Source organism: Siphateles boraxobius, unplaced genomic scaffold, assembly GCF_051911475.1.
Source record: "Siphateles boraxobius isolate OS27281-9 unplaced genomic scaffold, OSU_SipBor_1 35, whole genome shotgun sequence".
NCBI classification, from domain to species: Eukaryota; Metazoa; Chordata; class Actinopteri; order Cypriniformes; family Leuciscidae; genus Siphateles; species Siphateles boraxobius.
In genome coordinates, this window is record NW_027508975.1 from 2316107 (window position 1) to 2344052 (window position 27946).

Below are 27946 nucleotides of genomic sequence, written 5' to 3' on the forward strand. Positions count from 1 at the left end.
TCTAGAGTGCACAGAATATCTTTCCCCCAAACGAGAGATGACATTAACTTAACAGTGAGAGTTTGCATTGTGCAAACTGCTTTGAATGCTTAATAGGAGACATCGTACCATCATTCATGTCGTACCAAAAACCTGTATAACTATGAACACAAACGAAGATATTTTGATTCAAAGAAAATTGTTAACCAATTTTATGGATGGGCTAAAAAAGACATTTGTTAATGTTCATGTTTGTAAATGGTGACAATTTTATTTTTTGGGTGAACTATCCCTTTAAGAAATTGCAAATGAATTTATTCACTCACTCTGGAAGCTTATAATTTTTAGTATGAAGGCATGGGAACTGTGAACATGTAGCCTATGATTAAAAATAGATTTAAAAACTAAGGAAGTCTTAAAAGAATATAGTTCACCCAAAAATGAATCACTTCAGCCTCATGTTGTTTCAAACCTGTATGGCTTTCTTTCTTCCGTGGAACACCGACGGAGAAGTCAAAATGACAGACTCATTCAGGTACAATGAAAGTGAACAATGACTGAGGCTGTCCATCACGAACATTATACCCAACGACTTCTTTTGTGTTCCAGGGAAGAAAGAAAAATTACAGGTTTGGAACAACTCGAGGTGATTCATTTTGTGGTGAACTATCTCTTAAAAACTGAATGATGTTCTATAATGACTGAACACAATAAATAAGGTCTTTGATATGAACTGTGGACTGTGAATAATATATTGGCTGAATCTATTAGAGACTGTCAAAGATCACAGTCCAATAGTTTCTCCGCTCTGCCCTCCAGTAATTGAATTTTCCTCAAATTTTCTTCCATGTCTCCAAGCTCTTTCAACATTCCCTTCACAATTTAAGAGAAATCTATAGCTATAATATTTAACAATTGTATGCAGGCTGCTGTAACATCGCACTGTGTAACTGTTTTATTTGATTGCATTGATGCAGTTGTGCTGGTCCTACAGAGCACTTCTTTGTTGTTCTGATTATAGCATTACTGGCTCATACACAATATTTCGATACAGGGAAAATGTGCTTTATATTAGGTTTTTTTTTATTAAAAAAAGCAATTTTTTGTACCTCTTCATAAAATGGGTAAATAAACTTTCTCACAAAAAAGGAGAAAATTAAAGAGTTTACTTAATAGATAGAAAAAAACACAGCCTGAAATCTAAAACAGATTGCAATAACAAATTCTGCCCAAAAGAAAGTCAACCAACATTATTCTGAATTATCTGAAGCGCCTCCACCTAATTTCCTTTTCTTGTTACGTCTGAATTTTATAAACATGGACAAATGCCAAAACGTGCTAAATTGTTCAACACACACACACACACACACACACACACACACACACACACACACACACACACACACACACACACACACACACACACACACACACACACTCACACACACACACACACACACACACACACACACACACACACACACACACACACACACACACACACACACACACACACACACTAACACACATCCCCAGGCCTGCAGAATAGCTCATACCCTGCTGCAGCAAAATTAGATGCAACAAGCTGTTTAATTTATAAATGTGAAAATCAAATCTGCAGCAAGAACAAAGTGCCAGCTCGGTGCAGGTACAGAATGTACCATCATGACTACAAACCCCAGCAGGATAATTAATAAACCAATACAGCATACTAAAAACCCTGCACACCTCCCAGTCTTCACATTATGGTTCTTCTGCCATCTTGTGGACACTGGACAGCAAAGTGGAGAGCATATGAATGCAGAGCAATCGAGCGTGTTTCTCTTCGACGCACACTTGCTGCACCATTCCTGATCAATTGAGACTCACGATCTGTTTAAAATAGAGATTACAATTCTCCTACGATTCTGAATAGGCTAGACACCTAAACAAAATAACGTCATTTGTCCGGTTCTGACAAAATGTTACTTGCTGCAGTCTATTTAAAAATATTTCAGTTTAATTAATTGAATTAATTTTTTAAAAAAAGTTTGAAAGAATGTGATTTTCTTTCAGTGATTTTCCGATGGCTGCATCCGAAATCACATACTTCCCTACTATATAGTAAACGAAAACAAAATGAGTATGTCCGAATTCACATCACAGTACTCATAAAAAGAGTCGGGAAAAGGTATCCAGATGACCTACTACCTCCGGTGAGATTATGAAGTGAGCATAAGATGGACACTTTAATATCCCATGAGGCCACGGGAGAGAATATGTGAATGACAGTGAAGTGACACAACTCACAACTGATGCTGGTAGGTCATATGACAATGACAACATGGCGAATGTAGTACTTCCAGATTATGTTCATACTACACACACTCTTACTATATGTACTTACTCAGACTATACGATTTGAGACACAGCCTATGAATCAGCGTTTTTAAACGAATCTTTTAAATTAATGATTTAATGCCTATCCATTCAGTTACTTGTCGCCACCTACTGGTGTAAAAATGTAATTGATACAATCTTTATGGACCTTATTCACAGCAGCACCATCTTTGATTTTTAACAGGAATGAAAGCGAGGCTGTGAGGGATAGACATACATCTCTTCAGTTTGTTGTACTGTTATTTAATGCGTTTTTGGATTGTTCTGCTGAAGAAACACTGCAAAAATATATTTCCAAGAAATTTCAGTAGACAAAAAAAACCCGACAATTTGAGCTGTGGAAAATGATAATTGATCTAGGAGCTTTATACAGTGGATGCCATTGAAAAGACTATGGCTGCGTCCGAAATACCATACTTCCCTACTATATAACAGGCACTTAGAGGCGAAAACCTGTAAGTGACAAGATTAGTATGTCCGAATTCACAGTACTCAAAAAGTACCCGGATGACCTACTACTTCCGGTGAGATTCTGAAGTGAACATATGATGGACACTTTGCTATCCCATGAGGCCACAGGAGAGGATTTGTGAAGCAACGCAACTGACGCCATAGGTCACATGATAATGACAACATGGCGAATCTAGTACGTCCGGATTACATTCATACTTTACACACTAATACTATATAGCACATGCTTTTTTAGCGGTTGAGAAGTAATTACTTATTCAGAATAAGTACCTACTCAAGAGAGAATGTGATTTCAGACAGTTTATGAATCAGCATTTTAAATGAATCTCTTGAATAAATGATTCAATGACAAACCCATTCACAGTCATTTGTCGCCACCTACTGGTGTAACGATTGCTACTGTAGACATCAGTGTTTATCCGACCTACACTCACCTAAAGGATTATTAGGAACACCATACTAATACTGTGTTTGACCCCCTTTCGCCTTCAGAACTGCATTGATTCTACGTGGCATTGATTCAACAAGGTGCTGAAAGCATTCTTTAGAAATGTTGGCCCATTTTGATTGGATAGCATCTTGCAGTTGATGGAGATTTGTGGGATGCCAATCCAGGGCACGAAGCTCCCGTTCCACCACATCCCAAAGATGCTCTATTGGGTTGCGATCTGGTGACTCTGGATGGCCATTTTAGTACAGTGAACTCATTGACATGTTCAAGAAACCAATTTGAAATGATTCGAGCTTTGTGACATGGTGCATTATCCTGCTGGAAGTAGCCATCAGAGGATGGGTACATGGTGGCCATAAAGGGATGGACATGGTCAGAAACAATGCTCAGGTAGGCCGTGGCATTTAAACAATGCCCAATTGGCACTAAGGGGCCTAAAGTGTGCAAAGAAAACATCCCCCACACCATTACACCACCACCACCAGCCTGCACAGTGGTAACAAGGCAGGATGGATCCATGTTCTCATTCTGTTTACGCCAAATTCTGACTCTACCATCTGAATGTCTCAACAGAAATCGAGACTCATCAGACCAGGCAAATTTTTCCAGTCTTCAACTGTCCAATTTTGGTGAGCTCTTGCAAATTGTAGCCTCTTTTTTTCTATTTGTAGTGGAGATGAGTGGTACCCGGTGGGGTCTTCTGCTGTTGTAGCCCATCCGCCTCAAGGTTGTGCGTGTTGAGGCTTCACAAATGCTTTGCTGCATACCTCGGTTGTAACGAGTGGTTATTTCAGTCAAAGTTGCTCTTCTATCAGTTTGAATCAGTCGGCCCATTCTCCTCTGACCTCTAGCATCGACAAGGCAATTTCGCCCACAGGACTGCCGCATACTGGATATTTTTCCCTTTTCACAACATTCTTTGTAAACCCTAGAAATGGTTGTGCGTGAAAATCCCAGTAACTGAGCAGATTGTGAAATACTCAGACCGGCCCGTCTGGCACCAACAACCATGCCACGCTCAAAATTGCTTAAATCACCTTTCTTTCCCATTCTGACATTCAGTTTGGAGTTCAGGAGATTGTCTTGACCTTGACCACACCCCTAAATGCATTGAAGCAACTGCCATGTGATTGGTTAATTAGATAATTGCATTAATGAGAAATTGAACAGGTGTTCCTACTAATCCTTTTGGTGAGTGTATAAGCTTTTATCCCAGTACTTCTGTGATAACTGTATACAGCCGAATCCTTGTCATTCAGGAATAAGATAACGTGGTTGTTTAGATTGAGATCTTTTACTGATCAAAAGTGCAGCTGTAATGTGAATGCATTCTGCAAAAGTGTGTAAGTGTGGACGTCAAGTAAAAGAAGCATGTTAGACACATGGGTTCAGTTCAGTAAGCTCAGTATAATAAAATGGCACGAACATTACATAATTGTAATACACATTCTTCACTTCAGGAATACAGTAGAATATCACTGACCCTGAATAAAGGCACAGGTTTGATATCCACTTAAATTATAAACCAAATCACAGAGATATGATGTAAAATACAGTGTAAAATGCAGGAAACATAATAAAAACAGTAGTTTAAAACTTCTCATTTTAAAGGACAGCTCTGAAGGAAATCTTTTTGAATGCTGACGTCAATACTGCGTCCACCATAAAACAACAAAACTGCTCTCTAATAAGATAATACAAGACTGTTAGACTTAAGAAAATCAAACAAAAGTGATTATTATGAAGCAATAACATGACTGGATAAATGAACACGGCCTAGAGAAACAAAAGCAAGAGCATTTCAAACTGTTTTGAGATGGACACACAATCACCAGATTTAATTTTTGCATATCAAGACCTTTGCATTTAGTTTCCTTTTTTTTGGCAAACAAAAAAAGAAAGGCTGAATTGATACATTCAACAATGCTCATTCAGGAGCTGGAAGAGCTTTCTCTGTGATTCATCACATTCATCACAAAACATACCTCCGACTAGATAGCTGTGTGAAAAATCTCAGCTATCCGGATTACTGCCGAATGTCCCAGTAGAGATTTCTGTTTTATATCAGAGCAAAATTTTCTGTTGTCCAGAATAACTCATTAGAAATTACTTGAATAGTCTATAAGAGACAGAGCTTTCAAATACAGCGGTGGATATAGTGAAACAGGCAAGTGTTAATGATTAAATAGGTAACTATTTGCTATTGCCCAAGCAAAAATATGTAATAAACTGTATTAATATGTGATGTCATATTATAGGCCTAGTTTCACAGACAGGGTTTAGATTAAGCCAGGATAAGGCCTTAGTTCAATTAGGACGTTAAAGTAGCTTTTATAAACATGCCTTAGAAAAAACATGATGTGCATCTCGAGACAAAACAATGGCACCGACATGTTTTAAGATATGCTTTCAGTTAAAACACCTCAAACATGCATTTTAGTCTAAGCTTAAGCCTTGTCTGTGAAACCAGGGGTTAAAGTTAAAAAATAACCAACATTAACATTGCCCATTGTTATTACTTCAGTAATAAGTAAAAAGTGACCCATCTTGCTGTTTGAGAGCAGTATCTTGGAAAGCATTTTTAGTTTGAAGCTCTCACGCTAAACCACAAGATGAGAGATAGCATGTTCAGATCCTGTGATTGAGGTGCCGTGCATCAGTGCAGCAGTTTTTGGAGGTATTGTGATAGAAAGTAAAGGCAATTGCATCTTTCCTGAAGGATATATTGAGCTAATGCATCATATGCGTCTATCACAGGTTCTCTCCAGGCTGGTATTGGGGTTCAGTAGCAGTAAAGTAGTCCTCCAGGAAGCCCTGCAGGTACTCAAAGGTGTGTCTCTCGTCTGGGTCCTTCCTCCAGCACTGGACCATCAGCTCGTGCAGTGACGCCGGGCAGCCCTGCGGACTCGGCATGCGATACCCACGCTCCACCTGCTCCAGCACCTCTCTGTTGTTCATCCCTGCACAAATCCATACACATAGAAAGAGAATTATATATACTACGAGACTAGTATGATTTTGCTGCTTCCCTACTTATACTACACGCCCTAAAATGGTGTACTCTTAGGGTGAAGAAAAAGTGCATACTTTTGAGAGTGTAGCAGAAGCTTTGGGATGTACTATATCACGTCATAAAATTGCATCCTTAACGGATGCTGTCGCATAGTTATGCGCATCCTGTCACCGTAAACTGGCCTGTCAATCATATTGTCATAGTTAACATCTTCCACATCTCATTTCATTTAATTTTCTACCGTATTGGAGAGAAAAGAAGTGGCATGTTGATCTACTAGTGGGTCTTTCTTTCATGCGGAGAACCTTTATTTTTGCATGGTGATGCATTTAAAAGTTACCGGCCAAATGGATCTTTATAAAAAAAAATATACAGATGAAATATACCACGGTTAACATTACATAAATATTTTTTTCAGGTTCAATTTTTATTCTTAAGCACTCAAACCCCTTTATCTAAACCTCTCTACTTAACCGTTGGTTGTGCACATTTGCCATGTTTTTAACAATTTTTGTGTTTGTAGTTCTGAATCAAACTTTCTATTCATCAAAGAAAGTTGAATTGAAAAAATGAATTACAGTTTCCTCAAAAACACTAAGCAGCATAAGTATTTTCAACGTTCATCAGCATATTAGAATGATTTCTGAAGGATCATGTGACACTGAAGACTGGAGTAATGATGCTGAAAATTCAGCTTTGCATCAAAGTAATAAATTGCATTTTTAAATATATTTCAAATATATCAAATATAAGACACTTCTTTCAAAAACAAACAAGTTTTAACAGTAGTGTACATTTTGGACAACAATATGTGATCCACATAGCTCTTTCCATTAATAGGATACAAAATATACATGAATATATTTTTTTACTATTTTTCAGTGGAAGCATGTGCTTAAACTTTGATTTATAGTTGTTTTATTTATATGACTTTATATGACTTTTTCAGTTTTTGCAATCTTTTTTAACAAAAGCTTTTTATAACTAAATATTTTTTTGAAAACACTGCTAATTAAATACACTGGGTAACAATGTTGTAAAAAACAGTTTTGAATTACAATTAAAATTCTTAAAAAACATCAAAAAAGTTAACAGCATTTTGTAAAAATTCCCAATTATTCATTTACTGTTATTTTAGCTCATTCTGCCAGTGTACAAAAGAAAACAAGGAAATAAAGATAATGTGCACCAGCCAGTGTGTATAAACGCACCTGGGTAAGGCACTCGCCCCTTGGTGATGAGCTCAGTTAACAGGATGCCGAAAGACCACACATCTGATTTGATGGTAAATTTCCCATACAGAGCAGCCTCTGGGGCGGTCCACTTTATCGGAAACTTTGCTCCTATAACATGAGGATTGAGATTGATCAGTTCAGCACACATTTAATAATGATTAGATTAAATGGAAAGCGTTGAACCAAAGGACTTGGATGCAGAAACCCAAAATCGAGAAATGAAAGATGAAAATTGTACAATGAGTATTAGAACAAAATGAGCAGGAATGATGTTGAATGAAGGGCAAAGAACAGATAAATAACATTTGATAGTATCAAATAAAGGATGAAACTCAAGATCAAGTTTAGGTCATAGATTGTCAGTGACCTTGTCTTGCGGTGTACTCATTGTCCTCAATGAGTCTCGCCAGTCCAAAATCTGCAATCTTACAGACCAGACCCTCTCCCACCAGGATATTGGCAGCTCTCAGGTCTCTGTGGATGTAGTTCATCCGCTCAATATACGCCATGCCCCCGGCGATCTAGAAGAAAGCAAGCACTTTCATCACTATACTTAAGAAGTGAGATTGATATTAGTTTTAGGTTGTGTTCACACTTGTAGTTCGGTTCTCTTGCTTCTTTTGGTCCGGACCAAAAAAGCAAATGATATATTTAGTCCTGGTTTGCTTAGCGCTTGCACTGTCATTTTAAACACAGAACCTAAAGACAGAAAAAAAGGCCTTTATGATAAGGCCTATATTTTGCGACCGAACTTATAAACACCATAAACAATGCTGTGCGCTGGGCTGAGAACTCGTGAAGAGCTTATAAAATGTCTCGGGGTGTGTTCACACTTGTAGTTCGGCTCGTTTGGTACAGACCCCCCCCCCCCCCCCCCCCCCCCCCCCCCCCCCCTAAAAAAAAAATTTAGTCCTGGTCTGCTTAGCGTTCACACTGGCATTTTAACACCGTAGCTAAAGATACCGAACCTAAAGGCATAAGAATGTGTTCACAACCTGATTGGTCGTCTTTTATTATGTATATTTCGTGATGGAACTTACTGAACAAGTAAAACAACGCTGTGTTCTGGGCTAAATGCACTCGGTGTATGTGTGTGGCTACATATGATGGTATTTTGACAAGCTGAGAACTTGTTAAGAGCTTATAAAATGTGTAAAGGAGTCAAAACAGCGTCAGGAATCCCTCCGTCACACACACACAAAGATCTGTTGCGATGAGACGAAATGTGATGGGCAACATCACGACTATGACAAGAAAAAGATATGCTTGAGCAATCTGGCCTTTTAAGGGTCGCATCTTGTGACCTCATGTCCCGTTTTTGGTCCATTTTCATTCTCATCTTTTCAGCGCCTCGGTCCACTTGTTTGGTGTCACCAGGGTTCAGATGACAACATTCGCACTTATTCAAATGAGCCACACTAACAGAGCAATCGCACCAGTTCATTTTAATCAAACCAAACCTGCCAAGCATGGACACGTTCTCAATAAAGACATGATCTAAAAAAAAAAAGAATGATGCTTTTTAGATCTTGACATTTTTTTTTTTAAGGCATCTTATTTTTTCTTCTTCAAAGGTTCAAGGGTGATTAACCCTGTACAGAACGACTGAGATATCTGGGTGTCTTATCACCAGTGGTGTACATTTCATGCTAATACTTAACTGATCCAGGATCTGAAGATCTATGTGGGCTTGATATGTTACCATATATAGAAATGGGAAATGCAAAGAACAATTCTGGTAATGCTGCACGTTTCAATAAACTGACTGACAAGTGATTAATTCGAGAATCGCACTACATAGGTCAAGCTGGGTTTTTTCTTATTCACTAGACCGAACACCAGCTTCTTGGTTCTAACTTTAACCATTTAACACTAAGTTGCTTCAGGAAGACTGTCCCAGTAATGGATAATGAATGTTTGATATATTTGTTGAATAATAAGTAGCTTTACCTGGGCTGCCATGTCCACAAGTTGAGGCAATTTTAAGTTTCTGCCATCTCCATCTTTCAAAAAGTCCAACAAGCTTCCTAAACAGAAGCATCAAAGAAATGTTTATGTGTGTGTGTGTGTGTGTATACAGTATATATATATATATATGTATACACACACATTTCTTTAAATATTTTTATAATATAAAAACATACATAATCATTTAAAGGTTGGGGGTCAGTAAGATTTTTTTTTTAAATTTTCAGCAAGGATGCTTAAAATCATAAAATTTTTAATGTTACAAAAGAATGATTTTAAATAAATAGTGTTATTCTGAACTTTCTATATATCATAGAACCCTGGAACGTTTTCTAAAAAGTATTTAGCAGCACAACTGTATTCAACACTGATAATAAAAGTTTCTTGAGCAGCAAATCATCATATCAGAATGATTTCTGAAGGATCATGTGACACTGAAGACTGGAGTAATCATGCTGAAAATTCAGCTTTGCATCACAGGAATAAATTACATTTTACAATACATTACAATAGAAACCAGTTATTTTAAATTGTAATAATATTTCACAATATAACAGTTTTTACTGTATTTTTTAATTAAACAAAAGCAACTTTGGTGAGCATAAGAGACTTCTTTCAAAAACATGAACAAATCCTACCGACCCCAAACTTTTGAATGGTAGTGCATATAAACATGTCTCTCCCAGACAACATTCTCATATCTGTATATACCTTGACTCATGAACTCTGTGATGATGTAGATAGGCTCCTCAGACACCACAGCGTACAGCTGTACCAGTTTATCATGCCGGAGCCTCTTCATGATCTGGGCCTCGTCCAGGAAGGCCTCCGGAGACATGGTGCCCGGCTTCAGGGTTTTCACGGCAACTTTAGTTGTGCCATTCCACATGCCTACACATAGAAACAGTGTCAGACACAGTCGGAAGAAGCGTTTGAACATGGGAATGTTTAGGCGATGAGAGAAGGGGTAGGGAGAAACAGATGTAGAGGGATCTGGGAATACGGCCACACACCAAAGCAACATGAAGCTTGGATTAACTCCAGACTACAGGAAAAGAGCTGATTTTTTATTTGATTTCTTTATATACGCAATGTTTGTCAAATGTGCTGTTGCATTTTTAATGTCAATGAACATCGACACAGGGCTAAAATGCTATTGGGGTTTAGCTGACGTAGTGCATTTGAGGATTAGCTGACAGTTCAGAACCATAGACTGATGCTTGGCAAAGCAGGGTCAATCACAGCATTTATGCATTTTGGATATTCAGCATTGTGAATGGCCCACAGAAGGACACCTTTCCATGTTCTCTTGTCATTATGACTGCATTGGCGATTGGCCTATGCAATGGTCTGGACTGAAATAGCATGGAAAAACGTGCTAAAGTGCCAAAGAATGATGCATCCTTTGGGAATGCCGGCTGTAGCTTTAGCAAATGCTGACATGGACATCGACACTGTCGTATCCGTCTCACCCATCCAGACGTCGCCAAAACAACCCTGACCCAACTTTCTGTTGAGCTGCAGCGTATCCCGGGCGATCTCCCAGGCGTCCCGCCCTAAACCCAGTGTTTGGGGCGTGGCATTTGGACAGGCTTTAGTCAAGTAGCAACATAAACCATCATTACTACCTGTTAGGAGTGTTGAAAGAGAGAGAGAGAGAGAGAGAGAGAGAGAGAGTGGGGGGGGGGGACAGGGTGGCATGCAATGTTAGATGGACCAGAGAGAGAGAGAACAAAAACAGCACAGCCTTACGTTATTTCCCTGTCATCCACGCTTTCATCTACACAGTTCCTTGCAAATAAATTTTTTTTTCATACAAAAGAAGTCCAATGGTACCTAAAACTGTTTGGTTACCGACATTAATTCAAAATCTTCTTTTATGTTTTGCAGAAGAAAGAAAATGATTTAGGGTTGGTTCGATTTGATGGTTGTGAGTAAATGACGACAAATTTTTTTTTTGGCTGGACCATCTCTTTAAAAGGTACAATATGTAACTTTTTATGTTAAAAATGAACAAAATGTATATAATGAGTCAATACATCATCAAATCTCCTTCCAAAACGTTTTAAAAGCGTTTATATTTTAGATCAGTCGGGATGGTTTTCGCTGGACATTGCGTACATAAAATCAAATAAAAGCAAAAGAAGATGGTGTTTTTATTACCCAACAAGTGAATTTTATACTTAACACGAGTATTTTATTGAACAGATAAATTGGCATATTTAGATTGTAAAGCATCATCTATTGTGAAAATCATTTCATTATGGTTGTAGCGCTGTGCTGGAATTTATTTTCAAGAAAGTATCATGTCTAATAACGAATAAAGCTACAGTAACGTCAGCTTGAGATCCTTTCCATGTAAACTGGTTATATCTTTAAAATCTAGTGAATGTTTTATGAACTGTAGAAGGAACCATATTCATCCACACAGCCGAAGCAAAACCAAAATTCTTCCACAAAATGCATGCAGTTTTGTTTTTTAACAGCTAGAGGGCCAAAAGTTACATATTGTACCTTTGAGAAATGTAATATTTTTGCAAGGCACTGTACCACAGGCAGGGTGAGCAAGGTGTGCGAGGTTTGTTCCCTTCCTCCTGCAACATGTTCCCATGCTTTTTGTGGTTCCTACCCATCCACACTTCACCGAACTGGCCATTGCCGAGTTTCTTAATGAGCTGAAGTGACTCCCTGGGAATCTCCCAAACATCCTTAGTCTTCACAGACAGGTCAGCCAGTTTAGGCATGCCCCGCCTACAGCTGCCAATCAAACGGCAGCACAGCCCTGCTGCACGCTCTGAAGAACAGAGTACGGAGAAAAAGAAAGACATGGATAGAAACGAGAGGAGACAGCAGGCTATAGCAAGCTATATAAAACAAACATTTACAAATACACAAATCAGATTAAAGAAGGAATCACAAGCACATATATGCATGGAAAACGTGTATGATACGTGTTCACTCAGCAGAGGGCGCCAGAGCTCACTGACAGACAGCGGAGGCAGCATTATACTAAAGATTTGTTAGATTATAAGTATTATTTTAAACTATTCTCTAATATAATGATATATTTACTTTTAATAATATATTTATAATACTAAATATAATAATATATTTATATAATTACTATTATTATTATACAGTAGAAAAACCTTTATAAATAAGTTAATTATAAAAAAATAAATGAAAAATTTGAAATTAATTAATTGATAGATTAATAATCCCATAACAATGAAGCAATTGACTTTTTAATTTATGGTAGTGTTTCTACTGTGTCACTTCAATAAATACCTGACAGTTACACGGTACTGCGCAAAAGTTTGGGGTTGGTAAGATTTTTTACTGTTTTTGAAAGAAGTGTCTTCTGCTCTCCAAAGGTGCATTTATTTAATTAAAAATACAGTAAAATCAGTAATATTGTTAAATATTATTACAACTTAAAATAGCTGATTTCTATGTAAATATAATGTAAATTGTAATTTATTCCTGTGATGCAAAGCTGAATTTTCCGCATAATTTCTTCAGTCCTCAGTGTCACATTATCAGTTCAAAAGAATGTAAAAAAAAAAAATTTGTTTGTAAAAATGTAAAAGCCTATACAGTCAGTTTTGATCAATTTAATGCATCCTCGTTAAATAAAATAAATCATTTATTTTACAAAAACAAACAAAATTTTGTGTTCAGTACAACTCATTAGCTAGTGAACAGTAGTACTCCAGTTCATTTAAATTAAATTTGGATTAATAAAAGTGGGACTGTTTCAATACTTAGAGTACAAATGTCTTCAGCACTTAGAACTGAAAGTAACTGTTCAGTGGTAATTGGTGGTTTGCCCCATATTTGGGGTAGTAGGTGGTCTAATTTCAGTTTAACTGTTGAAGTGGTTTGTCTGAGAAGCAGCGCTGTATATTCATGAGAGCATACATGCATGTGGGTGTGTGAGAGTGACTGTAGATTCAACAATAACAGTGAAACAGGAAGGCTGATAGCACAAGACTGACAGGTTGAGTAGGAGGATCACTAACAGAAACGGATACAAAAGATGCACTTGGTCGAAGCAGAGAAGTCATTTGGGCACTACGAGGAAATAAAGATGGGCAAAAATAAACTGACCTGTCGATAACTTTAATCGCAGTAAATATTAACCAACACATATACTTTAGACCCAATAAACGATGCTTCCTTCTGAAGACATTCTTTAACATAGATAAAAGTTACAAAGCACAAAGTCCCTCTAGCGGGAGTTATTCTCTATATCAGTGTCAGTGTTTCTGAACTCTCCATTGTATTCTTGAGTCTGATACGGCAAAACTGATGCCATAGTTAGTGTAGTCAGAGTAGTGTTTACAGTCATAGACATATGTTGATGTTTACAGCACCTCAGCGTAAGGGGAGTTACATTTCTGAAACACAGTCTAAGCAGTGGACGAATCACAACAGACTGGGGCTGGCTGACCAATCAGATCAGACTCTGCTTTTCGGAAGGTGGGTTTTAAAGAAAAGTTTTTTGAACATTAAATAATGTATTCTAGTTGACTGCATGAACAAAAATCATGAAACTGTAAATTAGCATAATAGGACCTCTTTAATACAATATGTTGCATAATAATATATGTATATGTATAATAACATTTTCAAATAAAAGTATGTTATATGTGTGTGAAGTGTACTTGTATTGCACTTACCTCTATAATGCTCCACCAGCTGCGGGACGGTATCAAACTGTGTCCTTGTTGTGATGTAATAACCGCCATTGTCCAGCTTCCTAATCTTATAGTGCTTGACATGTTCGCCCTTCGCATCATCCCAGTCTTTGATGGACAAAGAGTATGCTCCTAAAAAGAGGTGAACAGACGTGTGTAAACACATTTTTTAAAGGTTTGAACATGCTTCTGTTTTTAAATTGGTTGGCGAGATGAATTCAGTGCATATCAAACCAATTTTTAATAATGAAATTACCAAAAAGAATAATCTTTTCAGTTACACTAAATAACTGCATTGGCATTTATGAATTTTCGTGTCATCTGGCCAATTATTAAAATAACCTGCATTACAGCACATCCACTGTATTCACTGTATCAACTCAAACTAATATTTTTTAGTTGTTCCTCGCATGTTCCTTTCTTTGTACTTTTTGAATGGCACTTTAAAAGAAGTGACGTATGCTTTAATACACTAAATGTAGGCTATCAATGTTAATGCATGCGATTAAACTGGTTTAAATTATTGTTACCATAAGATGGTGTTTGTTATTTGATAATTGCATTGACTTTGTCCTCTGGTTAAAGAAGACTGATTGCAGTAAAAAAGAGAAATGTGACCATTCAAAAGTTTGGGGTCAGTACATTTTTTAAAGGTTTTGAAATATATTTTAAATGTTTTTAAAAAAGAATAAACTAAGTACAAAAATATAGATTTTCCCTACATATTGATACCAAAATATCTGAAACACTACCAATACATTTTCCGCAGAATAGATACACGATATCAGCTGCGCTTTCTCACACTCTCCTCTTGACACACAAACCCGCCTCTCCTCACTCACTCGTTTCATTTGCTCTGGATGAACATTGTTGGTGTTACAGGGTTTGTATTTCGTTGTGGGATTTGCACGTATTGCACATCATTTTACTCATTCCCACAGATTTTGTGCTCACACCCAAAGTGCGCGTATAAAGCTGCCTCTCAGTACTAAATTGAGCACTTTTTTCGCTGCTTATTGCATTTAAACAGTCAAACACACTCAAAATAATGTAAAAATGCCGGTCTTGGTGAGTATTCACGTAAACACAGTCAGTTATGTTTTAAGTGAACGTAAAGTCAAGGAAGAAAACACGTGTAAAAGTATAATGGATCCGTGCGTCAGGTCTTAAAGTGACAGCAAATTTTATGAGATAAAATAAAAAATATCTATATGGCAGTTTTTCCACATGGTATCGATGTCTAAATTGTGGACAGTGAAAATGCTGAGTGGCTAGAAAAACTTTGAAAAACCACTAACCACAGTTGATGGTAAGCAAAAAAGATAATGTCAAGCTCTGCTTGCTGAATAAAAGTATTAATAATCTTACTGACCCCAAAGATTTGAACATTAGCACATATAATACACAAATATATTTTTTCTTCCTTCAAAAAGGATAGTTAACTACAAAAAATATGAGATTAAATCACAATTCTACATAATCTCATAACACTACAAATATGTTTTTAATTGACCGTGGTCCTTACTGAAAACGAAATGTAAATATACAGTATGCATTGCTAATTTTTAAATAAAAGCATTTACCTTTTGTTGTCTCGCTCTCACGTATTAGGAACGTCCCTCTAGGGTTAGTTTGTGCCAACAACTGTCGTTCGGCATCTTTCCGGCCCATCTTTCCAAAATACCACCTGCATTGACCAAAAAAAAAGTGTATTTTAAAATGTATATAATGTGATCGTAACTTCATGAAAGGGCATGTTTATGTGTAACTCACTCCTCAGCTTGTATGGAGTCCACAGGGGCCACATAATTACTGGGAATGTACCCATTATTCCCTGTGTCCAGTGAACGAGCCTCCCACCAGTCGCCCTCGCTATGGGAGAGAGAAGCAAGGGGAAAGAAGGAAGATATGGTTAGTGTTTGTGTAAAAAAAGACCGTGTGAATCTTACTTTAACTGTCCTGCTTTGAACTTACGTGTTGTTGATAATATGGAACTTTTCTCCTTTCTGGAAACTCAGGTCATCCTCTGTACGGGCATCATAGTCATAGAGGGCTATAAAGAGTGTTACACCTCCTCCTGAACAAACACACAAACATATTAGTTGTCAGTGAGGGAAGTAACGCTATCATCATTATGAAACACTGAAACAGACACTTTACACACCTGTGATGGCAGCTGGGCGGGACAAGGGAGCAGGCATTGTGTTTGAAAAATCATTAAAGTTCGGGATCAACCCCGTTGATGGGTTAAAAGTCGGATCGGGGATGTATCGGGAGGGTTCTAATGACTGGATCCCATTGCTTGGGTCACACGAGTTGGGATTGGACACAGCTTTACTGGCCTTCCTCTGCTTACAGCAAGCACAGCCCATAATATTCGATATTTTCAAAGCACACAGCTCATCACCCTGGAAACAGAGCTTCTTCCCATAGAAACAAGATAAAGGAGAATTAATTTGACAGTAGTATCTAGTAAGCTATTTGACATCTAATGCAATGACATTTGTTTTTAAGGTGTGACTTGAGTAAAGGCTGCACGATTTGGAGAAAAACAATCGAAATGTTGTGTCAAAATCAAAAATTATGATTGTAATATGATTTAAAAAGTCTCCAAGTTCGTGGTGCTATATCATTGGTATATATCAATATAAATAATAATTAGATAATAAATTTATACAAAATAACATTTATTTTGTTAATGTTAGTTAATAAAAATACAGTCATTCATTGTTTGTTCACAGTGCAATAGCTAATGTTAACAAATACAACTTTTGATTTGAATAATGTATTAGTAAATGTTAAAATTAACATTAAATAAGATTAATAAATGCTGTAGAAGTATTGTTTAATCTAAGTTCATGTAAACTAAAGTAGTTTACTGATATAAACTAATGAAACATTATTGTAAAGTTTTACCAAAATGGATATATATTATATTTATTATATAATAATAATAATACAAAATATATGTAATATTAATAATTATAATAATTATTACTTTATCTAAATAAATATATTAGACTAATTTAAAAAAATGTAATCCAGTAATATTGCACTGTAAATAATATTAGTTTTAAAATAATTTTATAATAATAATAATTTTATTTTACAGTACAACTATACAATTACAGTACTAATATTTATGGCTTTGATATTAAACGTTAAGCCATTGAGCTTTTATTTCAGTGGAAACCACAGAGACATTTCAGCTTCTCTTTTGTTGACAATGGCAGGTTTATAATTGCTTCTCATCACAAGTTAGTGAAGATTATGTTCCTAAACGCACGTCATAACCGACACAAACTCAGAGATGAGATCGTGTGGAGCAGAATTTACTGTGAACCGAGACGCTGAAAACACTGGATGTTTGCGTGTAAAAGAACACAGTGCTGCACTTCACCCAAAAAAAAAGAATAAATAAAAATATTTATTTCATTAAACTGCAGTCTTTGCGATTAGATAATAGCACTAAGCTCTATATGACGATTTTGATAAATCGTACAACCCTAGCTTAAGTGTTCAGATTGATTTTGTGCTCTCTATATGTATGATGAAGATGGCATTTAATATATGGAGTGTGTCCATGTTGAGAGGTTTCTCTACTTTGTTCCCCTCAGTAAGAGTGTAAATGTAATGAAAGAACTATTTGAGTACAAGTCAACAGTCAGTAGACATTATCAGATTTGTGTCTCACCAGATCATCAGATCAGCTTTCCATACACACCAACATCCTGGGAAGAAAGAGAGAGAGAGAAGATACAAATATAAGCAATGAACAGAAAGAAAGTGAAATTATATTTTGTGACTTAACACTTTTTTTGCGCTACTTCCTCTTACTTTCCTGTCTAGAGAAAGGGAAGTTCACAGTTAAAATTCCCCTTGAAAATGTACGTGTGTGCGCAATGTCCACTCTTTGGCTGTATAAAGCCATGTCCTGTATTTCTATCTGACTGACCATCAGTGGATCAACAGGATGCCAGTTTTGCGAGTGTTTCCTGTCCGGCCCACTAAAGCCTCCCCCTCGTTTCCTGCAGAGAGAGAGAGGGTCCAGCTGCAAACGGGCAACACATTCACAACACGTATCGCTCCACCCCTCGGACAATCGGTTTTCCTTCTGCCACATGAAAATATTCCAAACTTACTCCAAGATACACATAAACATCCCAAAAGAAGATTTCACAGAGCAGACACAAACACACACACACACACTTGCAAAATGCGACAGTCACCACGCTTAACAAATCAACAATCATCACAAGCTTTGCTTTACAATAGGTGTGTATCATTTTGCTGGAGAAAACAATACAGTCCACCACCCATGCTTATTGTTTCCATTTTGATCATGTCTCTTCAGGAACTTCCCATGAATCTGAATCTGTTGCTCCATTCATATCTCCGGCCAATCTATGCAGAATTACATCAAATAAATTATATGAAACAATGTTGAATAAAAAAAAAGGCTTGTGCTCATACTTCTCATTTTCTGTTCAGATAATCATGTGTAATCTGATTTGCGCTGATTTAGTCTAGAAATGGACTGCAAAAGTTGAATTGAATGCTTGTAGGCAAGGCCTGAACAAATAATGGTCAGCTGAACACAAAAGAGAATAGTTATTGACACAACTGAATAAAAGCAAATAAATACATGGCTGATAATGAAAAGCAGACTGTCTATTCTTTAGGTTTTGAAAACTGGAAACACAATGAGAGCAGGCTGAGAAATGAGGAAAGTCATTGAGTGCAGAAAAAAAAAGTTACATTTTTCTATTTTACTATCAAGTCAGAGACCGAGTTACGATTGGTTTGTATATGAATGAATAAATTATAGAGATGCACTTTGTGATGAACTCTTTTGCACTTTCTTTAGATTGCACTACTGTCTCTTTAATGTGACAAAAAAAAAAACTAATTTTTGCTCTTTCAGAGCTCAGGAGACCTAATGAGGTTCTAAATGATCTTTTATTTGAATATCAATGTGGTCTCTTCCAAAATTAACAAATAAAAACAGACAAAAATGAGAGAGTATAAAGTTCAATATGCATTTCTGCTTAGATGGATAATTTGAAAGAATTAAATAAATGTTTATATTCATTTTCAATTATCTGACATTCAGGCTTATTCAGTTGACATAGCATGTTCAGTTGCTTTGTTCGATTATTACACCCCTCTCGTCCCGTCTAGAGAAATCTCTCTTCAGACTCTCTTTTGGCCGAATTATGGTATATTTGACCATCAACCTTAGTAAACTCTCAAACAAAATGTGCAAAATTGTACCTTTAGGGGCACAACAGTTTCTACCTTATTTACCCCTGAAAGGTTTATAGTAGTACCTTAAAGGTAGATATTATTACCTCAAGGCACTAATGTGCTAATTTTATGAGTAGTACAAAGTACAAAGTTGTTCTTTGCCCCAGTGCCTCCAAAGGTAAACTTTGTATGTACTAGTGGTAGCCGTTTACCACAGTAGCTAAAAGTTTAAGAGAACTCACCGTTTCATTGAGGCATTTCTCTCTTTATCACAAAACCACAGACTTTATGCAAACAGAATGACACTTGCGTTTATCTGCCACAGGTACATTGTTATAGATGTGAAGATTGCGATCTGCTCTCAGCTGCAGAAATAAGCAGCTATGGCAAATGCATAATGCTATAATAAGTGTGACAGGTGACCAAAACTATGCAGAACTATGCATCTATGCATACTTCCCTACTATATAGTAGGCGAAAAACAGTGTCACAAAAGAAGAAATCACAGTACTCATAAAAGAGTCGGCAAAAAGTACCGGGATGACCTACTACGTCCGGTGAGATTCTGAAGTGTGCATTTGATGGACACTTTACTATCCCATGAGGCCACGGGAGAGGATTTGTGAATGGTAGTGAAGTGACGCATAGGCCTGTGACGATAAATACTTCTTGTTGTGCGATATATTGTCCCAGAAATAATTGCGATAAACTATATTATTGTAATTTTAAGACCATTTTATGCCACAGAATATCTAATCATTATATAACAGCATTATAATCCAAGTAAGCCTAAACACTTTCTAAAGACAACAACCTTTAATTCTTTAGATCATGTGAATTAAATAAATGAAAAAAGTCGAATAAATACTAAACAAATATTTTAGAAATTAAATAAGTAGAAAATAAAACGCACTCGGTAATGCACAAAATATACTTCTCTGTAAAGTAAGTGTGCACAGTGCACACTATTGCTGAAAACACAAAACCTACTTAGCAGTGAGATGTTCGTGTGAAGAAAGGCACAGAAGCGTCAACAGGTCATATCTGCTGCTAAAATTATTTTAGTGTGCACCTTTTGCATGGTCACATTTATATTTGCGGCTTTGAAGTCGAGAGTAGTTTGGACTTTATTCTACCAAACTGAATGTAGTTGTCAGGAAAAAACCATAACACCTCACCTCAATAACACGGCCTTTTTTTCACCTGTCGATGACCGTTCTGTGAACACAGGCTTTTGCCTCCGACATGGAGAACAGACAAGATGACAGCACGATTGGCAAACTGTTGGTGACATTCATTATCAAGTAAACATAATGGGCGATATATTGTGCCACCAAAAATTATTGAAGTCATATACATATATTGTGTGATAAGTCGATATATATTGATTATTGTGACAAGCCTGCTGATGCTGGTAGTAGATGCATGATAATGACAACATGGCGAATCCAGATTACAATCATACTACACACACTCATATACAGAACATACTTTTTTAGAGGTCGTGAAGTCATTATTATAGTAGGGGTGTAACGGTTCACAAAATTCAAGGTTCGGTTCGATACGATACAGTGGTGTCACGGTTCGGTACGTTTTCGATACAGCAAAAAGAAAGAAATGCCAGAGAAATTTCCTATTTATTAAAAGAAAATTTATTTTTAAATAAGTGTGAGTTTTACATCTTGAAACTTGTAGTTTTATAAATGGGGGGTAATCTTTGAAGGATAAACAAATAATGTTTTGGTAATCACATTAAAAATAACATTTAAATATGATAATATTTGAGTTTTGAAGTGCTGGGAAAAGATGTGTGATGTACTTGAAAGCATTTTTATTATTTCTGCCAAACTTTCATGGTTACAAGTTAGTGATACTATATTAAATCCATGGTGAATGTTGCTAATCTGTGGACTTAAAACCTATAACTAGTTCATTCAAGGAACAATGTTTCTCATTTACATTTATCTGACGCTTTTATCCAAAGCGACTTACAATTGCTATATATGTCAGAGGTCGCACGCCTCCGGAGCAACTAGGGGTTAAGTGTCTTGCTCAGGGACACATTGGTGTCTCACAGTGGATTCGAACACCGGGTCTCTCACAAACAAACATGTGTCTTATCTTGTTTGATCCCTTAATAACGGAGACATTTTAATGCTTCTCACTAGATCTCGCAGCGATGTTATTACTTCAGTGGCGAATACAAATGCTTTGTTTACTGGGTCTCTTAGCGCTGTAGTGTGTTGCTTGATCAAGATCGGCTCGCGCTGCACTGACATTGGTCCAAACTGATAAACGGTTCGTGAAGCACAAAATAATGAGTAGCGCAGTTTCGTTCCGCTTTCATTACGTTTGCAATTTGATGTTGCGCAACGTTGTGGTGGTCAGCAGGAAAAATGGTCCAACGAATAGTTCGGTTTGTAATGCGTACCGATTACCGAACCGAAAGGTTCAATACGAATGCATGTATCGTTACACCCCGAAAAGAGAGTATGCGATTTTGGACGCAGCCTTCCTGTGATCAATTGGCTAACGGTTCACTTCCGTTTTCACTCCAATTGGAAACTACGCTATAGTTCACTTCACATGACCCATTCCTTGTAAGTTTGCTCATGTAAACCAACCAACCATTTTAAACATTGCATTAGAATGCCACTTTTTGGAATGCAAATTTGAAAATTTGGAATGTTTTAAAATTTGGAACATTTCAAAATTTTTAACTTTAAAGTCAAACAGACTTGGGTCAGCACTGAAAGCTCTAGTGTGAAACTGGCCTTCGTTGTAGATTTATCTATCTTCTGAGCCCAGCGTAAGATCTCTTCAGAACTTCTAGCAGAGACACATTCAATTTTGAGTATAAAGAGACTAAAGCAAAAGTCTCAATTTGCTCTCTGTTCGATCTCAGTGCTGTTTAGGAGAAACAGTTGAGATAATAAAGAGGAAGCCACATGTCTCTTCTTTTGCTACTCTTGCTCTCCGATCCACATCTTAACAGAAGAGAAGAGACGAGTCTACTTTCAGTGTTTAAATATAATATAAACCAGAAAACACAGACCACATTTTTTTTTAGAGGTTTGACACATTCACATGCATGATGAACGTTAGCACCATCAATCATGTAAATGTAATAATAACGTATTGTTCTGCCACAGAAAGTTAACCTTGCTACAGGTGAAAAAGAGGGCTTTTAAAACCCTTTAAAAGTCTTTTAAGCTCTCTAAAGCCTATAATCAAAATTATTTTCGATAAATGCATGAAAAAAAAAGGATATAACTATACAATGAAATGTATATGACTGACCAAACAATAAGAGTAATTTTGACTCGAAAGTTTGTGAAAACGTTAATAATTTAAAAGTACTCAGGCCTGCAAATTGACAAGCTCAATAAGTGTCTAAATGTGTCCTCACCAACCGTAGCATTCACAGCTGTGACGATAAGAGGAAGTTGCATTTGAGGGTTTGAGGGCTTTACCAACAGCAAATGCAGAAGACCATCTATTTTGCCAACAGAGCAAAGACCATAATCCGATCACAACTGAAAGCAGCTCGTGAGGAGCATGAATTCAGGTCGTGAGACGAGTTTTGTAGCACTTTTTTTGGCTTGTAGAGAGAGTGAGATGCTTCTAGGTGCAACCGATTACTACGATAATATCTGCATGGGAAGGAAGATGGTGAGAAACTGTGCCCAGACAAAGAGGTTTAGCAATTGTGGAGGTCACTGTAAATGATGAAATTCATCGGTTCACACTGAAACCTTGCAACATACTGGAACAAACTTCAGTCTCAAACAAGTATCCAGTGAAGTTTTCAGTGGATAAGATTACTGTGATGAAAAAATAATCAAAAACAAACAAAAAGGCTGAAGTGATGCATAAATTATCAGTAACATCAGTTAATGTATTCATATCAGTCGATATCGGATATTTAGCCTAACTGAAGAGATTTATTTCCTCTATTTTTAATTTTAGATAACTTTTTCTGTCATCAAACACGCCCTTACATTTAATAATTTCAAGCACTAATAATTAATAAACTCTGTTAAATGCAAACTTTTGCAGACTTCAAAATTAATATCCATTTTCATACTGTACAATGTAATGCCTAAATTTACATTTAGTTTTTAGTGTTTTATTTTGAATGTATTTGGACATTATATCAAAGCATTTTAATATTGGCCGTTTTACTGGGATACAAGAAAATGATTATCGGCCAGAATTTTTATGTTTGCTTTTCTTTTACATGCTTTGCTATGTCCTATGTGATGTGTGAGGGAACAAATTTACCAGCATTGTGTTTATTTTCACACTTTGACTCATTTGTTTCCTCTTTTCAGACTCTTCTCTTTCTCTCTGTATTGCCTTTAAAGAAGGAAATCTATTTACTAAACTAATACACTTTCAAGACTACTTGTTGCATGTGAATGATACATGCATATATTTGTATATGTTTTGTATTATTTTTTGTATTTAACACACATATACTGTATATAGTAGTGGTCAAAAGTTATGTCCAGTCTAGGAAAATAGACATCTTAAAAAAAATTTTTTGGGGATGGTTTAATCGAACTTATAGGGTCATTAAAAACAACACTTGACCTTATTGCATAAGCATTTGTAGGAGTTTAAATGAAATGAATAAAAAAATATTTACCAAGTTTTTTTTGCGCTAGTCAATTTACTGGTAGCTATTTGCGCCATTATTTAACTCCCCCAAAAAAGCATGTTTTAAACCGGATTACATGACAGGGCCCATGATAACACTGCAGCCTGACCCCACAAAAGGCTTTAGTTGTACCCTCTTTCTTTTCCTTTATCCCCCACTTCTCCTACTCTCAGGCTCAGGAAGTTCCCTTCCCCTCCAACAGGAAGTCTTGTGTGAGTGGAACTGGAATGATAGGATACCAGAAAACAAGTTGTCACACTGCAATCCTCTCTCTCATACACACACACACACATTTGAGCCACTAGACAAGCCTATACAGTAGACAAACGCATATAAGACAAAAATGATAGAGAGAGAGAGAAATGGGGGGAGAGAGAGAGAGAGAGAGAGAGAGAGAGAGAGAGAGAGAGAGAGAGAGAGGAGAAGGGGCGAGAGAGAGAAGGGCGAGAGAGAGAGAGAGAAAGGGCGAGAGAGAGAGAAAGGGCGAGAGAGAGAGAGAAAGGGCGAGAGAGAGAGAGAGAAAAGGCGAGAGAGAGAGAGAGAAAGGGCGAGAGAGAGAGAGAGAAAGGGCGAGAGAGAGAGAGAGAAAGGGCGAGAGAGAGAGAGAAAGAGCGAGAGAGAGAGAGAGAGAGAGAGAGAGAGAGAGAGAGAGAGAGAGAGAGAGAGAGAGAGAGAGAGAGAGAAAGAGAGAGAGAGAGAAGACAATAGCAAGTATGTCCTGGCAACAGAAAGTCAGGTGTCACAAACACAGCCACTTCCTTTTTCCACATGATGTCAATTTCCTCCAGATTTAGATTCCACAAACTGGCCTTTAATGAACAGCCAGTATTTTAGTATAGGTGCCTTTGGAAAACAAAATACTTGTACCTTTTTTCTGAAAACTCACTCACTTCTTTTTAGTTTAAGAATGAACCCAAAAATTATAGACGGTCTTCCATTTTCTTTCAAGTGAATCAATGTCAGACAGACACTAATAGACGAAAAAACCTTTGGATACAATATAATTCATTTAACAAACGTATTCTAACAATCGTTCTACGCTAAAACAACAGACGACATGTCGGTACTGAGCTATTCACTAAAACCCTGAAATACATATCAGAGACTTGGACTTGGTCAGTTCTAGCATTTGGCATTTTGGACAATTTCACCGGACAGCCGCACCCTCTTCCTCCCGTAGCACCAGGGCAGAGCAGACAGGAAGTGACCTTGTACAGAACAGGAAGTGATGAAGCCTATGGCCTAATCTAATCCTAGAGACATTCCATTCTGTTTTCCACGCACTTCTATTTTATTAAATTAATCAAACCACACGATACTTTTAAATGACAGTTTCAGTAGTTATGAAAAGAGTTCAACAGCAAGAGCTGCTCATGATTCCCATCTTCAATCCAGTCTTTCCATTTCTCTTTAGACTGCCAAACGGGAGACCAAGGTGCTCGAAATACTCCTTGACATACACCAAAATCAACAAACATACCATTGAATCAAAACATCAGGAACAGTCGTATTCATATTATTGTATACATACAATAATAGCCTATATACAATAGTCAACATTTGAAGTGGATCATACTTATACAGGAATTGTGAACAATATCCGTTCTTGTATATATAAAAAATATAACTTTTTTTGATCCACTTCAAATTTTGACTACTGTAGATGAACAGCACATTGGTCTAGATGTATCTATACAGTGACCGAAGCTCTACATCCAACATAGCAGCAACTTTCTCATGACCATTTATCATTAACATTTTCTCAACATTACCTCATTTGTTCTGCTCTCATTATCTCGCTCTCCATCTTATTTAGTTCATTCACACAGCTACAGCAGATAAAATAATAGTTTGCTTCATTCAAACAAACAATCAAAGCTGAGTTAAAATGCAATGCAATTGCACAAAGAAACTTTAGTGCACCTGCTGCCGAATCATAATTTCTCATCCAACTCATGTAAAGGTTTCAGATCATCTCAGCTCTCAGTTTCACCCACCATAAAGAGTCTTTGCTTTTCACTTGTACAGACAGAGCAGTCAGCAGACTCCCTAGAGGAACTAATCGCTTCCACCATCTCTTGAACTTCATTTACACGTTCATTTTAATGTTAACACACACACTTAATGTTAACACACACACACAATCTTTGTGAGGACTCTCCATAGACGTAATGGTTTCTATACTGTCCAAAGTAAACTGTAGCCTATATTATGTCCCCTTACACTAACCCGACCGCTAAACCTAGCCTTCACACACACAAATTTCTGCATTTTTACATTTTCAAAAAAACTAAATTTGTATGATTGTGTAAGCTTGTGTGCCTCAATTTAGGTCCCTAGACTCCCCACAGTGACACGAGTCACCATGAGTCTGTGTCCATTCAGGTTTAAGTCCCCACCGGGATAGAAAACATGTCATGCACACACACACACACACACACACACATGCGAAAACCAAAACGAAAATGCATCATTAAACGAGACACATTCCCGTTAACACCCTCAAATTGTCACCATACAAGTTTATTCGTCATAGCCCATATTCTGTGAACCTGCCACTGTCACTTAAAATAGTAAAAAAAACTTTATTTCAAATCTCTTTCTTATTAAAAAATTAGTTATTAAGCACAAATGCTTAAGGAAAAGTACTTGATTCCTACCTTTATGAATCCCTAACACACTGACAGTGACAGAGGCGGATCAGTGTGGGTTCACGTGAACTGAGTCCGTGCGGCGTTGAGCCGCGGATGCTCGAGTCGCGCGATGCCCGGAAGCGCTGCTGTGCGCGAGGCCAAGCGCGAGCTGACTCCTCCTACTCTTTTAGCACTTTACATATTCAAATTAATTCCGGGAAATTATATGTATGTATATATATATTCTTTTTTTCTTCTTCTCCCGCCCAGACATTATATGGCGATTTTTTTATTCCTAAGAACATACATAATCATGCCGGGGTAACTACAATTTAGAGTACAATTAGAAATCAGCAAAATATCAGGTTAAGAAATCAGGAAATTATCATACAAATGACACAGTGAGACAGATTTAAGGGCTTTAGAGTTGCTGGATGTGTAATGAGAGTGTCCAGATACGATTTAAATTCCTTACACACTATGAAAAAGTAGAACTTAGCACCCTGGAATTTACATTTGTGTAAGAAAAAAATTGCTAGAAGAATGAAATAGTTTATCAAAAAATATTGGTCCTTTACATCTTTATCAAAGCTGTGCTGGAAAATGATATTTATGCTTCTCACACTACTGAGGCTTTAACACCTAAATAGGGAGGCGTTAAAGTATCATGACTTGTCTCGCATCGACAACCTCCGGTGACAATTTAGTCTGTTTTGTGGAACTACTAGTTTTAGTTTTGTTCTGAGAGAGAAAAAAGTCGTTGGGAATTTACTGCAGTAGACATATTAATGTGATAAAATATTCAGTTATAATAAAATATAATTAGTTGTGTTGTGTTGTGTTGTAAACAGTAGGCTACTGTCACTCAGTTACCCGCGTTAAGTTGCAACCGGAAAACGTTTCTTGTCTTTTACCGACGGCTAGTGTCTGTTTCGTGGTAGTGCAGTTCTGTCTGGCTCGTGGCTTTAGCAAATGACATAAGGTGTTAAAGATCTAGTAAGTTCTGCCATCATTTACTCATCCTTACGTTGTTCCAAACCTGTTTACATTTCTTTCTTCTGCTTTACACAAAAGAAACACTTCAAAATATCTTCTTTTGTGTTCAGCAGAAGAAAGAAATGTAAACCAGTTTGGAACAACTTGAGGGAGAGTCAATGAAAGAATTTTTAGAGAAAACAATGGCACTGACATGACATGTTTTAAGATA

General features: G+C 37.0%; 2 protein-coding genes across 20 annotated transcripts in view; one reads left to right on the forward strand and one right to left on the reverse strand.

Annotated features, from left to right (window-relative positions):
• Nucleotides 1-27946, forward strand: part of ppt1 (palmitoyl-protein thioesterase 1 (ceroid-lipofuscinosis, neuronal 1, infantile)) — a 356601-nt gene that overhangs the window by 148748 nt on the left and 179907 nt on the right. The window lies entirely within an intron of this gene.
• yrk (Yes-related kinase) lies at nucleotides 4668-26916 on the reverse strand. 19 transcript variants are annotated; one of them, XM_077195835.1, is made up of 14 exons: nucleotides 26767-26871; nucleotides 17891-17927; nucleotides 16361-16616; nucleotides 16171-16273; nucleotides 15970-16068; nucleotides 15780-15883; nucleotides 14179-14328; nucleotides 12126-12290; nucleotides 10969-11124; nucleotides 10208-10387; nucleotides 9479-9555; nucleotides 7896-8049; nucleotides 7505-7636; nucleotides 4668-6240 (listed from the first exon to the last, which is right to left on the reverse strand). In XM_077195835.1, the coding sequence occupies exons 3-14, from the start codon at nucleotides 16566-16568 to the stop codon at nucleotides 6032-6034; spliced, it is 1737 nt and encodes a 578-aa protein (XP_077051950.1). In that variant the 5' UTR covers nucleotides 16569-16616; nucleotides 17891-17927; nucleotides 26767-26871; the 3' UTR covers nucleotides 4668-6031. The 19 variants fall into 19 exon arrangements, with proteins under 19 accessions (XP_077051950.1, XP_077051931.1, XP_077051932.1 ...); XM_077195816.1 differs by lacking the exon at nucleotides 10969-11124 and having other exon boundaries at nucleotides 26767-26916; XM_077195817.1 differs by lacking the exon at nucleotides 10969-11124 and having other exon boundaries at nucleotides 16361-16619; nucleotides 26767-26916.

Bases quoted from the DNA above. Each gene is read 5' to 3' on its own strand.
- yrk (XM_077195835.1), bottom strand. From the start codon at position 16,568: ATGGGCTGTGCTTGCTGTAAGCAGAGGAAGGCCAGTAAAGCTGTGTCC. The intron at 16,069-16,170 runs GTAAGTTCAAAG...TCTCTCCCATAG, and splicing joins TTCCATATTATCAACAACAC to CGAGGGCGACTGGTGGGAGG. The intron at 15,884-15,969 runs GTGAGTTACACA...TGGTCAATGCAG, and splicing joins GACTCCATACAAGCTGAGGA to GTGGTATTTTGGAAAGATGG.